The sequence below is a fragment of the Microtus ochrogaster genome, chromosome 7 (assembly GCF_000317375.1).
Source record: "Microtus ochrogaster isolate Prairie Vole_2 chromosome 7, MicOch1.0, whole genome shotgun sequence".
Lineage (NCBI taxonomy): Eukaryota > Metazoa > Chordata > Mammalia > Rodentia > Cricetidae > Microtus > Microtus ochrogaster.
In genome coordinates, this window is record NC_022014.1 from 23,349,074 (window position 1) to 23,364,843 (window position 15,770).

Below are 15,770 nucleotides of genomic sequence, written 5' to 3' on the forward strand. Positions count from 1 at the left end.
TAAGGCTCCCCTAGACTGCTTGGCAATGGGGAAGCTCCTCAGCCATGGTGGGTAAGGCTCCCCTAGACTGTTCAGCGATGGGGAAGCTCCTCAGCTATGGTGGGTAAGGCTCCCCTAGACTGCTCGGCAATGGGGAAGCTCATGGAACAAAGGAACCTTCTAAAAAGTCTTGTTGATAGAGGTAGGGGTGAAAAGAGAGAATGTTGAGCAGCCCCTGGGTTCCCTTCTAGATGACAGGGATGGGAAGGGAGGTGTGGAGAACATGGGAGGACACTTTAGGTAGAACGTGAGGGTTCAAGACACCCAGCAGGTGCAGCAGGACAGCTGTGAATGCCGTCAACAGACAGCCGTAAACTTACCGAAATACTGTGGGACTCTTTGCAGTTTCTGTTTGGAAATCAGTTGCAAAGTTCTCAAGCTTGAACTTTGTAGATGAGAAGGTCCTCAGAGCAGAGGGCGGCACACAGATCTCGGGGTCTTCACTGAGAAGAAAGGCAGAGTGCCTCAGGCCTCACTCTCGGTCAGGGATTCACAGGAAGAGCAGATAGCAAGGCCAGCCCTAGGGGACAAGGGAAGGATGACAAAAACTCTATTGGACGATTAATTGCAGCCAAGCATTCTTGCAGCATCTGGGAGCAGCTTCTGGGAGAGAAGGGCAGGTGAGTGGAGGGCGGGCCTGGCTAGTCTCCCACCAGGCGGAAGTGGGCAGACTGGCCAGAGGGCATCCCACACTGGCCCAGTGCCATCCTTCAGCACGTCACAGACCCCTCATCCACGTGATCTTGGCTCTAACACCCTCTTCTGGCCAGCAGGAGTTCTGTTATGAGATCAAGCATGGAGACCTGGCCAAGAAGACCCTGGAGGTCACTGTCTGGGATTATGACATTGGAAAATCCAATGATTTTATCGGTAAGGAATACAAGGGAAATGCTGCTTAGCCGTGTGCCTGTTCTGGGCAGATATGGGTCCAAGAACCACTTACCCCTAGTGAGTAGGACCTCAGACACTCTCCAAACTGTTCTCATGTGACAAGAGACAGGCCCAGAGAGGGAAGGAGGCCTGGGAAGGGCTCACAGCCACTTGTGGGGGACCTGAGAGTGATCGGCACTTGGCGCTGAACTCAGAGCCCAGGTGACCACAAGCTTCTGGTGGGTGTGACATTGGTGCACAGTGGGCCACTGCAGCCCTTCCCGTTTCCGTCCCTAATATGTGTCATGGCACCCTGCCCCACACTGCTCTGGTCCCTGGCAGAGGAAGAATATGCCCACTCGGTCGGGTGGGCAGGAGGGAGGCCCAGACACTGGCTTGCTGAGTCCCTGGTGGCCCCGGCCTCTTCCACAGGCGGAGTGGTTCTGGGTATCAACGCCAAGGGTGAGCGCCTGAAGCACTGGTTTGACTGTCTGAAGAACAAGGACAAAAGGATTGAGCGTTGGCACACGCTCACCAATGAGCTCCCGGGAGCTGTGCTCAGCGACTGACTGCCCCATCTGCTGCTACACACCCATGCCACCCAGCCCACACAGGCCCTGCCCTGGGCTTTCTCAGCTGCCGTTAAGGGCTGTGGCCCTCACAATGGGCAAGATCCAGGTTGTCTGCTCGGACATAGCCACTGCAGCCCCTGCTTGGAGGCCACAGAGAATCCAGTCCCCCCCCCCCCCCAGGGACAGGAAGACACGTTGGACCTGTTTCAACCCCCTGGGGCCTAGGAGGGCTGGAGCTGGAAGAAGTCCTCACCCTCAGCTTCGCCCAGAAGAAGGGCTATCTAGGGTGAGGACATGTTGGGGAGGTAAGGGGCAGAACACATGCTGCAAGCACAGAAGTGGGGGTGCTCTGGCTGCCTAGAGACCCCGGTGGGAAGGACTACGGGCAGATGGAGCCCAGGACTCTAGGACAGGCCATGTAGTCAACTGGGGCTCCCAACTTACTCTCGCCAGGCTTCGATGGACAGACAGAAAGAGTCCGAGCCCCTGGGGCAGGAGTCCTTGTCTAGCAGGGGATCTGGGTGAACACATTACCACAAAGAGCTGAGGCATACAGGAGCAGCCGGTTGTCTGCAGGGGCTGTGGGTACCGCTGACTGCCAGAGGGTGAGGACAGACTGGGCATCTTGGGAGAGTCAGGACTCAGCATGGCCTGGAAAAGCCAGCTGTGGCTCTGAAGCTAAGAGAAGGCCAAATACAGAGAGCAGGAGGCCTGGGGTAGGTGTCAGGACTGGGACAGGGTCATGGGTGGGGACCTGGGGTTGGTCTGGGGCAGCATTAGGTTTTTAGGGAGTAGGAGGCCTGGGGTAGGTGTCGGGACTGGGACAGGGAGTCATGGGTGGGGATTTGGGGTTGGTCTGGGGCAGCATTAGGTTTTTAGGCAGGATCTAGGCTTGATGTGTACAAGCACTATAGGGAAACTGAGGCTGACTGTTCAAACCCAAGCTCTCCCATTTGATCTTGTTCCCAAGGGGCCTCAATGCACCCTGCTCCTGTTCTCAGCAGAAGTCTCTTTCCCTCAGCTTCAGGGAGAAGAGAAAGGAATTTTACTAGCATGAAAAGAGACACCCACCTCTCTCTTCCTCATCTCCACAGCTCAGGCTGGTGTTGGGTCCCTCAAGACTCCATGGCAGGCATCCTGGACCTATCAAGACAGTGGGTTGCCTTCAGGAATAGCAGTGGAAGACAGAACCTTGTTTGGGGGAAGGGGTGGGGGTGGGGCTTCTGCCCTTCGGAGCTGAGAGCTCTGACCTTACTTTCTGGGATAGGGTGGGACACATCTCAATCTTGAAGCCCCCAAATGTCTCCTGCCAACTAGGGCTCCAGGAAGAGAGAAGGGACGAAGAACTAAGGAGTTCTACCATCATTCCAAAGCCCCATTTTGCTCAACCCATCTCTGGGTAACAAGGCTTGGGGGTCCTGAGAGGGAAGATGTCCTGCCCTAAGCCCAGCACCTTCCTTCAGCTAAAATAAGGATCCAGGGTTCCGGGTCACGATTCCAATCCCAAGCACTCACCAGCCTTCCCCACTTGGCAGGGAAAATAGGTCTCTATTCCCTACGCACCCACCTGTTGCTTATAGAGACTGGGTTTCCTTCTTGAAAAGGTTTTTGCCTATGTTACAGAATTGGCAGGCACCTTATTGAATCTTCACCATCTTGTGTGGCGGGTGGCTTGGTCAGCCCATTTTATAAGTGAAATGACCTCAGAGAAGTTGAAAAAACTTCTAGGGCCACCAAACTGAGAGGAGCTGAAACAAGACAACACCAAACCCTTTAACTGTTTGAGGGTAAGGCTCCTTTCCCTGCTGAATCGCAGAGACTTGAAGTCTGTTGCAGAGGAGTCTTGTTTTTACCCGCCTCCTCGCCCTCTAGCTGGTATTGAAATCACCTGTGCCATTTAGAGTTTGCCAGAGCCAAGCCCTGGAACTCAGCTGCCCTGCCCCCAGTTCAAGGGACTTAGTGTCGAGGCTGCCGGTTTCCCCACACAGCTAAAAACCGGAGCTTATGGGGGCCCGAGGAAGGTGTTCAACGCACCTGGTTGAGCTCTGAGTAATTCAGTATTTGCCCTTTGGGAAGCCCTGTTCTGAAAGGAGCCTGCAGCCTCCTGAAGATGCAGAAGTGTTTACTAGGCATGAGGTGACTGGGGCCCAGCAAGAGAACAGGGCTCAGGTGGAAGAACCTGGATCCCTCTGTTGTCCCAGGAATAGGGAGGCTTGAGCTTCAGAGAAGGTCCTTGTGAACCCCAGGAACAGACAGGGTGGGAGATGGGGCTTCTACCCAATTTGCTCACGTGTGAGTGCCCAAGCAGGAGCCCACTAAAGTGATGGAAGTTTCCCGTGGCTCTGGAGTACTTCCAAATCCCTGGGTCATTCCATCTGTGTTAAAGGAAAGCCCTTTGAGAAGTTCGGAATCAGCTCATCCTTTCACCCCAAACGGGTTTCTTGCTTCTGGTCCATCAGCGTTGCAGAGAGGAAATTTGATACCAAAAACAAAGGTCATTCCAAAGTCGGGTCAGTAACCAGGGCGTCTCCCGAAGCTCGGCTTCCACCTCTCATCCTGGTGGGGCTCACCGTCACCATTAGCCAATCCCCAAACGGGCCCGTCTTCCAAGCCTGAGGCGGTGACCTCCTGACCTCTAGTGGCGAGAACGAGGAGCTGCACCTCCGCGGCCGGCCTACCAGTCGAGCCTGGGCCAAGCATGTCTGGCCCTTTTGTCCTCCAGCCAAGTGAACCTCCCGATGCATGGACTCCGGCTGTCGTCGACGCGGACTCGTACACTGCTTACGGTTTTGCTACCACGTGACGGCTGCAGAGTACATCCTCAAACTGCAGCTCCAAGACACAATTTTTGTACTTTCATCTGACCTTCCCGAAGGTGTCCTTTTTAAGTCTTATTTGTTAATATTTAAAACGATATATAATTCAAAGTAAATGGGAACGTTGTACTGCGATCGCACTAGCCCCGGGGGGACTCCTTGTAAGATCTGGAGGGCACAAGCGAAAGGCAACTGGGGTTTACATGTTGCATGTACTCTGTTTTTTGAAATGGTCTCACTTGTAAACCAGGCTAGTATCCAACTTATGGTGATCCTCCTGCCCCTCATTTACTCCTCACTGAGATTCATTATGAAACAGGCTCCCAAGTTATGAATGAGGAAACCGAGACTCTGAAATTCGAATATACGGGGCTGATCAGATGCACTTGCCACACAAGCTTTAGGACCTAAGTGTTGATTCCAGGAACCCAAATCAAAAAGGCAAGATGAAGCTGGACAGCGGTGGCAGGGAGGTGGTGTCCTATGCCTTTAATCCCAGCATTCTGGAAGAAGAGGCCAGCGTGGGCTATAGAGGGAGTTTCGGGACAGCCAGGGCTACACAGAGAAATGCTGTCTCAAAAACAACAACAACAACAAAAAAGGTAAGATATTGTTTGATGTGGTGCGGCCCTTAGTCCCAGCATTGACAAGCTGAGGCAGAACGATTTCTGAGTTTGAGGCCAGTCTGGTCTATACATCCACTTCCAGGACAGCCAAGGCTACATAGTTAAGACCCTTTCTCAAAAAAAAAATAAAAATAAATGATGTGACAAATTAATAATCCCCACAACTCCTGGGGCCAGATGGGAGATAGAGTTGGAGAACTGGCCAGAGCCTTCCTGCCAACTAACCTGGAATGAACGGACACCTGAGAAACGAGAGGCTCTGATCGAGGCTGAGGTTGAGAACAGAAAAGTTATCCTTTGACCTCCCACACCCGAGCCAGCTAGTATGCTCTCTCTACTGCCCTCCCTTCCCCCTCCCTCTTTTTCCTCTCCCTCACTTCCACACACAATAAAGTTTTTTAATAAACAAGTTAAAATGCTTCTGCAAACCACACAGACAAGAGTTCAAGTCCAGATCTCAGGAAACGCTGCAGCCAGGATCAGCATTAATGCTAAGTACCTAGAAAGATCATGTGACCTTCACAGATGGCTCTGATTGACTTGAGAGGGCACTGATGACAGAATACTTGAGGGGCATGTACCAGGTGGAGGGAACAGGTGTGGCCTCTTGAATGAGGCCTGGTATGCTAGGGAACTTCAAGGAGCCCAATGAGACCAAGTGGAATGGGCAGGGAATGAGGGCAGAGGACCACGGGCAAGGCTGTGTGCTTTATTAAAACCTGGACAGACATGGTAGTTCATGTCTGTCATGAATTTGACTAAAGATTTCAGATCTTGTCTCAAAAAGCTACATTTCCTGGACTCTTCCTGTTTTCCTACTTCCACTTAGGGGCCACGACCCTCATCTCTCCTGTGGGTTTGCCCCTGCTGCATCATGTAACATGAACATCCCGGTGCAATGCTTTCATTGTGCCCCATAAGGTTTGGCGTGCTTTTTTTTTTTTTAATTAGATTTCAGTAACCTCTAAATTTTCAGTGATTCAACATTCGAGTGTGTTTGTTCAACTCTCCAGTTTGTGTAGTATGTTTTTATATATAATTTTTGGACAGGAGGTTGCTCAGTTGGTAAAGAGAACCCAAGGTCATGTTTGATCACCAGAACACCTCTGAAGAGAAGGGGGCTGGGGACGGTTCCAGGGTTGCGAGCACTGGCTGCTCTTCTGTAGTTTGAATCTACCTGAGAGCTCACAGCCATCGAGCTCCAGTTCTAATGGTGATGTTCTCCGCAGGGACTGCATGCATGTGGCACATAAACATACATATATGTAGAAAAACACCACACACATATTTTTAAAGCAGGACTGCTGGGCACAGAGGAATATACCTTTAATCTTAACACTCAGGATTAAGGCAGGAATTAAAGGTCAGCCTGGTCTACAAACTGAATTGCGAGACCATCTAATGCTGCATAACAGGACCCTGTCTCAAAACAAAATGATAAAACCGGGCCTCTGGCTGCTCTTCCAGGTGACTTAAGTTCCCTGCTCCAGGAATCCAACTCTTCTGGCCTCTGTGGGCACTGCACACACATGGTGGACACAGACAAACCTGACAAAGCACCAATAGACACATAAATGTAGGAGTTACATTCTTTTTACTGAACCCAGTGTTCAGAGAACACTACTAAACCAAGAGCTTGGGTGGCACCCTTTGCAGCCCAGATCAAAGCAGTGGAGATAACAACTATCCTTGGTTCAGGCGCCTTCACAGCCTTCCTGCTTGCCCATCTTTCAACATCTGATAGAGATCTAAAAAATCTGAACCTACTCTCCTCGACTTCATAATACCTTAGATTTCTCTGTGGTCTCGTAATAAAGGCTGGCCTTCCATTCACTATGTAGCTGAAGCTGGCCTTTGACTCAGAATCCTTGCTCCAACTTCCTGAAGTGCTAGACAAGTTGTTTTTTTCTCATCACATTTGCTTGGAAATGCTCTTGAAGGGCTGGAGATGTTACAGCAGTTTAGAGAACTTGTTCTTACAGAGAACCTGATGTCTGGCAACCACATGGAAGTTCACAACTGTCTGTAACTCCAGTTCCAAGGGATCAATTAGACTCCCTCAGGCTTGTGTGAGCAACAGGGATATACCTGCTACATGTACATACATGGGGGAGAAACACCCATACACATAAAACTTAAAAACAAACTTGGCCAGGTGGTGGCAGCACATGCCTTTAATCCCAGTACTTGGAAGGCAGAGGCAGGAGAATTTCCTAATTTAAAGGCCAGTCTGGGTTACAGATCCAGTTCCATCCTAACAGCCAGTTTCTATACCTAACAGGGGTATAGAAAGAAACCCTGTCATGAAAAAGACAAAGCAGGAAACGTTAATGTTTATGAATCTTTTATGCTTGCTTACTACATGGAGGCTACACAGGATGGACAATGGCCAAGCTTGGGGGAGGCCTGATTGGTACAGTACTGCCCGGTTTGCAAACTCCAGGTTTTATCCTCAGCACTACCTATACCAGAGTGTGATGGCACACACCTGTACTCCCAGCACCTTGGAGGCAGGAAGTTGAAAGTCATTCTTAGCTGAATTCCCAGGTCAGCCCAAGTACATGAGCAAAATTAGACATTACTTCACCCTAATGGACTGTTGCGGGGGGGGGGGGGCTACCTTAAAGGAGGTGCAGGCTCTCGGGGCTAGGAATGGATATCCTCAAGAGTTTTGTTTTGGCTTTTGAGACAGGGTTTCTGTGTAGACCAGGCTGGCCTCAAACTCAAGAGGTATCTACCTGACTCTACCGCCCAGGTGCCATGGATCAAAGGCATATACCACCACCACCCAGCCTCAGTTTGAATTTTTAAAGATTCACCATTTTTTTTTTAAAAAAAAAGTGTGCACACCACGTGTTACCGGCGTTTGTGGATGTCAGATCTGCTGGAACTGCAATTACAGGCAACAGTGGGTGTTCTTAATCACTGGGCCATTTTTCCAACCGGTGTGGGAAGTCCTGTGCTTTTATTGATTAATGAATAAAGAAGCTGGGGCTGGAGAGATGGCTCAGAGGTTAAGAGCAGTGTCTGCTCTTCCAGAGGTCCTGAGTTTAAGACCCAGCAACCACATGGTGGCTCACAACCATCTATGAGATCTGGTGCCCTCTTCTGACCTGCAGGTGTACATGCGGACATGCAGACAAAACACTGTATACATAATAAATAAAATCTTTAAAAAAAAAAAAAAGAAGCTGCTGCTGCCTTGGCCTGTGATAGGGTAGAGTAGAGCCTAGGCCGGGAAAACTAAACAATGCTGGGAGAAAGAAGGCAGAGTCAGAAGATGACATGTAGGGGCCAGAGAGAAAGACATGAGCTGCCAGCTGGAACCTTGCTGGTAGGCCACAAGCCTCGCGGTAAAATATAAAATAACGGGAATGGGTTAATTTTACATGTAAGAGCTAGCTAGCAATATGCTTAAGTGATTGGCCAATCAGTGATTTAAATAATATAGTTTCTGTGTAATTATCTTGGGAGCCTGGGTGGCTGGGAAATGAACAAGCAGCCTCCTACTACAGATTGGCGCTCCAATGTGTGCTAGCTAAATCCACATAAAACCTGAGAGGGCTTGGAAAGGAATTCTAGACACTGAAAAAGTTTAGCTGCATTTTTTTTTTCAGATAGGCTCTGCTTGCTGGAGCATGCCACAACTCCTTTAAGAGAGGTCTTCTTGACTCTGCGGTGGCAAAACCAAAAAACCGCATGGTGGTTGTGAAATGGCAGCTTCTTGGGCTATGCTGCTAGCACACTCTGACTTTTGGGAGGTCCAGCTACAAAGCTTTTAAATGGGGTGAGTGGAGTGCTACTTGCTTAATGGCAACATAGACCCTGTGTGCCTGAAAATGGGGCTGTGAGCATGGCTCAGCTAAACAGACCTCTGCCCGTGGTGAACTGGGCAGAACCAAAAGGCAAAGAAGCCTTAGTCTTAGTAACAATGCTTAGCCACTTAACATTTTTAGAAGCGCTCCTGGACAGAAAAAAATTTCAGATGCACAATAGGACAGATTTAGACATAAATGACTTCTAAACAAGACACAGTGTTTTAAAAATGCTTGGGAGAGAGAAAAGAGTAAAGAGATAGTAAATGTAATATGAAAGTATAAACAGATTAAAGGAGTAAATAAATATCAAACTTATAGAAAAACAGACTAAGAAAAATAAGCCACATAAAGATGGAATATACACAGAGGCTGTATTGTTTATGTTTTCTTTGAATTTTTTGACTGTTAAAGAGCTATGTAACAAGAGACAAACGTACAAGAAACATTGTATGGACTGCTAAGTTAAACCAACATAAAGGTATCTTGACTTTAGAATTTAAATATAAGGTATGTTGCTTTGGAAGAGGGTCTGCTTTTGTTTCCACAGATGAAAACCCATGGATTAATCCCAAACTAATGTGGTTTAATGGACCAAGACCCCCCCGAAAGGTCACCATGAAAACCCCTGAAAATACTTTGCCCAACAAAAAGCAGAAAGCAGTTTGGAAAGAACTATGCCCAAATTCCCTAAATGATTGTTTACATTTAAAGGAGGATATGCTACAGATTCACATCAGTATGGATCTTAGTTTACTGATAGAATTTTTTTTTTTTTTTTTTTTTTTTTTTTGGTTTTTCGAGACGGTTTCTCTGTGGCTTTGGAGCCTGTCCCGGAACTAGCTCTGTAGACCAGGCTGGTCTCGAACTCAAGAGATCCGCCTGCCTCTGCCTCCCAAGTGCTGGGATTAAAGGCGTGCGCCACCACTGCCCGGCTGATAGAATTTTTTAATTTTTTTTAAATTTAACTTTATTTTATGTACATTGGTGTGAAGGTGTCCGATCTTGTGGAACTGCATTTTCAGACAGTTCCGAGCTGCCATGTGGGTGCTGGGAATTGAACCCATGTCCTCTGGAAGAGCAATAACTGCTCTTAACCACTGAGCCATATCTCCAGCCCTTTTTTTTGTTTTGTTTTTTCGAGACAGGGGTTCTCTGTAATTTTGGAGCCTGTCCTAGAACTAGCTCTTGTAGACCAGGCTGGCCTCAAACTCAGAGATCCCCCAGCCTCTGCCTCCCAAGTGCTAAAATTAAAGGCGTGTGCCACCACTGTTGGGCTTACTGATACAAATTTAAGATCAACTTTGTTCTATGTTTATTTCTGCTCTTAAGGTATTGTTTGTACAGCTCATTTAAAAATGTAATGTATAATTTAAAAATATAAGTTAATAGTAATCTATAATAGTCAAGCTTGTCATGTTAGGTTTATTTAGATATAATTTCAGTTAGATATAGGAATTCTTCAAATCTTTCAAAGACCTTCAGAATATGGTATCTAAAATGTTTAAGCACTAGGACTTTACATGATGACAATGAGACACACAAATCTATTTCAAGAGGATGATGGGCATCAAGGATGCTCCTTATGGAGTTGGTTAGCCATTTGGGCAAGAAACTGCTCGTCTGGACTGCTTGATAAAGTGGACATGCAGGACCCATAGAAAAATGACTGCTATAGTTGCCTAAAGGTGAGGCAGTCCTTCAGAAGAAAGTGACTGACAAATTGCCAATATAGGTGGAACTGTCTTTGAAATTTCCTGCTTCGTGGAAAAGTCTGCCAGATACTATGGGCCTATAGGCTTGGAGATGGATGCCTGCAACATTACAGAAGAAATTTGGGTGACTGTCCTGGAGTTTGGGAAGTTGCTTACAATGTACTTGTTTACTCAGGTAATATTATATCCTTCTAGAGTCTTTAATGGAGTTGAATAGTTACTTTTCCTTAGTTATGATAAAAGATAAAATTCTGTGTGATTATTTCGGAAGTCTGGGTGGCTGGGAAACAAACAAGCAGCCTCCTGCTATATCCAACCCTGTCTCCATTGTTTAGATCAAGTCCAGGAGTCAAGTAAGCATTAACACCTGCATTACCCAAGTGCCATAAACTGTCACAAGGCTTTATGACTTTCTTGACTTGGGCCTTAAGTGCCTGGAAACCATATGCTGGCTATAGATAGTGATCAATCATCTGAAAAACGATACCTTATGGAAATAGAATTCACAAAATCAAAAGAACTGCTGGCATGTCCTGGTGATAAAACTAAAATCTGGCTATGTGCATGCTTAAAATCCTAACAATTTGGCTGGGGCAGGATGGGACCGTTGCGTTAGCTGATCTGTGGTACTAGGCTAGGCCTCATCATCCATTAAATAATAACTGGAGTACACTGCATGACACTTCAGAAAAAGTGAACTGTGGGGAGTGTTTCCTAATTGGAAATTCTTTAAACACTTAACACTACAAAAGGTATGTTTTCTCAGGATATTTACAAACACACCATGTGACCCATGCAAACACTCAACATTGCTTACTGCAGCACCTAAAAGACGCCAAAACTGGATCCACTTTGTGAGTTGTTCTTAGGAACTCAGGCATTCGACAATGTTAAAGGAGACCAAAGTATCAACACACTACCACATACACTGTCTCTGAACTATGCACATGCTGTAAATGTTTCTGCTAAGGCCAACACTAACAGGGGATTCAATCACTCTGCTCTTGCCACTAGTTTTTTCAGCGATAAAGTGTAATTTTCCTTTAGACCAAAGAGGATTATTGACATGTTGAACCTATCTGGTTGTATAACTCAAAATTACACAATAGAAAATGATACATAGCTACACCTGTGTTAAATGATTGTTATACTTTAATGATAAACAAACATAAATACTATGTTGCTAACTGGTTTCAAAGACAGGACATGTAATCTACTGACTTGGCTGTTCAACACATTACAAGCAGTTTCCCCGTGCCCCAAATACAGATCATTGGGAAACAAATGATTTATGGAAGATAAAATGGGGACTGTTTTCACATTCAGACAAACAATAATGTCAAGTATGTTTGGACTAGAGATTTTATTTTAGAAGTATAAAGGATGGAGGCGTAATATATTTGGCATTTTTAATTTAGGTTTGTTTTATTTAAGTTTAATGTTAATTCCATGCTGTGTTTCAGTAAGAACAATACAGATGCTGCATCTGTGGCTCCAGTCAGACATCCAGTAGTACAAATTAGCTTCAAGTTACACATACTGAACAAAAGAGGTTGAGCGAGCGGAAGAGGAGGAAGAGGGAAGGAGGCTAAGGAGCGAGGGAAAAGGAAGAGAGTTGAACACGCATGCAGGCTTCCATACCACCTTCAATGCTAACCTGCTTCAGAGGGGGGGAGTCGGCAAGAATGAGCAGCCACGGATTGTTGAACTGTTACCAGCACCATGCCTTTCAGCAACACTTCAGCAGAGTTCCAAACACATTTGACAGCAAAACCATTATAACAAACTCCCCCAAAACATCTCAAGCTAATATCCAATTAAGTTTAAACATTGGTATAAAATTCAATTTAAACAATTAAAAAAGGAAAAATGACAGCACATATGCGCCTCTATCATGTGATTAATCTTTCTTAGATGCATCACCTAGAAGTCTAATGGCTTTCAAATGTCATTTCCATTTCTATTGATGATCTTGCCCGTGTGGCTGGAGACAATACAGTAATGCTGAAAAAGCCTCTATGCAGTCCTGTTAGTGTCGTAAAGAACCTAAAAGCTGGGACCAGTAAAATCCACAGAAATTCACTCTTGCCTTTAAGAACTTCTGAAAACTGTTTGTTTGTTTAAAAAAAAGGGGAGGGGAGAAAAAAAAGAGGAAGAAAGAAAAACAACAGGGCAGGAACCTAAATTCTGAGACCAAATGTGAAAGTCAAATTTGGTGGTTCTCAGTGACAATGGGGAACTTTCCAAGGAGAGGGTGGGGAGGGAGGGTGATCAGAGATGTGTTCTCTTGTTGGCTTTAGTACGTCTCACTGATTTTCATCTTCCACATCCTGCAGCGCTTCTTTGTTCTGCTCTTCACCTGTAAGGAACAAGGCACAATTACTTCACACTGTCACACACTGTCAAGCTAAAGGTTTGTAGTTTCACTACAACTGTTAGCAAACTTGGCCAGGCAGAGATCTTCTAACCTCACATCTGAGGGGCTTAAACCAAGAGCTGCCAACCACCAACCAGTCCTGAAACAGTCAAGTGTTAGAGGGTGATAAAATTAAAACTTTTAAAGGCAAAGAAATCAAATGTCTCTGTTAAATAAGCTCTTCAAGAATACACAGCAGAAAGAATACTCTTAAAATGAACTGCAGGCCTTTGTGTGTTTCTTGGGCCAAATACTCTTTTCTTTCTCAATAACCTTGCCTCTTCAAAAAGCAACAGCATTTTGCTTTTTATCTGGGGAGGCAGGGAGCAAGAGGAGGGGCCATCTACCCACAAGCTATCCTTCTAGGGAATAAAAGCGAGCACGACCACAGTGGTTCTACAGTGTCTGGGAAGATGTGCTACTGTGTTGGGCTATTTCTCTGTATGGTGGCCAGATAGGCTGCACGGTGGAGTCTTTTCTTCAGAGTAAACCACTCGGTCACTGAGGTTATTACAGAAGGGCATTTGGACCAGCTCTCAGGCTATTTCTCTTTACTCTTTGGACAAGACAATTAGCCTGCCAAGTTTCAACTGCACTATGGCATGCAAGAGAAAGTCAAGTTTATTCACTGGAGGGTCACCTACCTACTTATAAGCATTAATCAAGTCAGCCATAGTTAAGGAAACATGCAAAGCTTGTTAAAAAATGATTCAACTGATAAAAATTATATTTTGTTGTATATTTTAATATGGAGAATTACAAGTTTGAGCAAAAAAAATATAACCACTCAATTAACCAGAAGGTAGGGTATATAGCATGTACTTAGCATGCATAAGGCTCTACGTCCAATCCCTAGCAACACATAAAAATAAGAATACATAACCACACAGTTAACTACTACTAAACCAATATTTAAAGTGCTACCAAACCATTAAAAAAAAGCACCTAACAATAGAAATGGCTTAGATAGCATTTATACTAAGATCAACTTTTAAACAGTCTGATGCACCACCACAGCAATAAACATCAAGTAAAGAGCTACAAACATTCTTCTTGTAAGGAAATCTGACATTGACATGTGATTAACAAGTCAGGTCTTTATCACAGCACAAAGGTTCAAGGCCTTAAGACGCTGTCTCAAAAATAGAAGTTACTTAAAGCACATGGAGGATTTAACTAGTAAGATAGAAAAAACGGGCGGGCGGTGGTGGCGCACACCTTTAATCCCAGCACTCGGGAGGCAGAGGCAGGCGGATCTCTGTGAGTTCGAGGCCAGCCTAGTCTACAGAGGTAGTTTCAGGACAGGCTCCAAAGCTACAGAGAAACCCTGTCTTGAAAAATCAAAGATAGAAAAGACATGCAAAAACAAACATATCCATCTCCTAGGAAAGAATGGAGGGAAGCTAACTCTCCAGAGGAGTACATCCAAGCTCAGGAGCTTGCATGTTTTCTCTCATTTGCAAAAGGAACAAGTGGCAAGTATGCTAAGAGACCACAGGAACACACACAAGCAACTTGCAGACATGGCAAGAGTCTCAGCCACAAGTCATGAAAGTCACTGCATATATAAGGCACACCCAAGTAGACAAGGCAGGTAGCAGGCCACGGCCGTCTCCAGACTTAGCACCTGAGAACATAATCGGGTGAGTCTCTAAGGACAGGTGGAAACAGGCAAGCATCATCAGTGAGAACCAAACTAAAAGCAGAGCTCCCTGCACCACAGCAATGACTTACAAAGTAGTTTTAAAGGAAGAAGAGTTGGGTTTTCCTTTAGGAATCTACAGTCAAGAAGAGAGGGAGGGAGAGCAATCAGATGAAAGCACATTACAGAAAAGCAAACCAAAACAGGACAAAGGAAACATCCCAGGAGTCAGCTCTGGTCTTTCTACATGAATAAACTCAAGAATTAACCTGTCCAGTTGTTTCCTTTACTCCTAAAAAACCTCTGGAGGCTTATAAATTGGGGAAAGGCCCACAGATATTTTTTTTTTTTTTGCCTAGAGGAAGAAAAGGAGCAAGTAGAGCAAACACATTTCCTCTATGAAACAGTCATTCTTGCAGTGTGACCTCACTAAAGAATTGCTGTGCTTCATAATGTAATGCAGCATACACATGTGCGTGCACACACACACACATTTTTTAAAGGAATTATCTCACTGGGCTGATGAGACAGCTCAGCACTTAACACTGGCTGTTCTTGCAGGACATGGGTTCAGTTCTCAGCACCCATGTGGTGGCTCATAATAGCTATGTGTAACTCAAGTTCCCAGTGATCTGACACCCTCTTTTGGCCTCTGCAGGTACCAGGCGGGCAAGTAAGCATGTAGTACACACACATACACACAGGCAAAACACTCATAACATAAAACAAAAAAATTATATCCCAATAAATTAGACCAGTCATTAGCATACGCTACAGGAAAAAGACACAAAAGAAGTAAAACATACACATCATTAGATGTCCTCAATTCAAACATTTAATGACGCTAATTTTCATGACCAGCAGTAAAATAAAAGGGCTCTAGCTTTAGCCAGCTTTAATCCCAGCACTTGAGGGGAGGCAAAGGTAGGTGGATCTCTGAGTTCCAGGCCAGCCAAGGAAACCCTGCCTTGAAACAAAAATTCAACAAAAAGTACTTGAACTTAAATTGAATGCTAGAAAACTGCTAATCCCTCAACAGAAGTATTTCCACATGTACACCCTCAGAACAACTGAAGAACTGTCTGTAAAATTGTAAACATGAGCTGAGCGGTGGTGGTGCACGCCTTTAATCCCAGCACTCGGGAGGCAGAGGCAGGCGAATCAGTTTGTGACCAGACTGATCTACGAGATCTAGTTCAAGGACAGGCTCCAAAGCTAGAGGAAATCCCCGTCTCAAAAAAAAAAAAAAAAAAAAAAAA

The 15,770-nt window shown here is 45.7% G+C and overlaps 2 protein-coding genes across 4 annotated transcripts in view; one reads left to right on the top strand and one right to left on the bottom strand.

The window, feature by feature from the left end:
- Nucleotides 1–7,070, top strand: part of Doc2b (double C2 domain beta) — a 30,856-nt gene extending 23,786 nt beyond the window's left edge. Inside the window, exons 8-10 of one of the 2 annotated variants that reach the window (XR_001228975.2) lie at nt 813–909; nt 1,342–2,261; nt 2,353–7,070. Coding sequence is in view for 1 of the 2 variants with exons in the window: in XM_005349533.3 (XP_005349590.1) it covers nt 813–909; nt 1,342–1,478 (234 nt within the window). In the remaining variant the exon portion in view is untranslated. Of the gene's footprint in view, nt 1–812; nt 910–1,341 lie in introns of both variants that reach the window. The other variant, XM_005349533.3, reaches the window with a different exon arrangement.
- Nucleotides 7,071–11,806: 4,736 nt separating this feature from the next.
- Ywhae (tyrosine 3-monooxygenase/tryptophan 5-monooxygenase activation protein epsilon) overlaps nt 11,807–15,770 on the bottom strand; it is a 37,278-nt gene continuing 33,314 nt past the window's right edge. Inside the window, exon 6 of one of the 2 annotated variants that reach the window (XM_005349534.2) lies at nt 11,807–12,812. In XM_005349534.2, coding sequence (XP_005349591.1) covers nt 12,760–12,812 — 53 coding nt within the window. In that variant the 3' untranslated portion in view covers nt 11,807–12,759. The remainder of the gene's footprint in view (nt 12,813–15,770) is intronic. The other variant, XM_026780248.1, reaches the window with a different exon arrangement.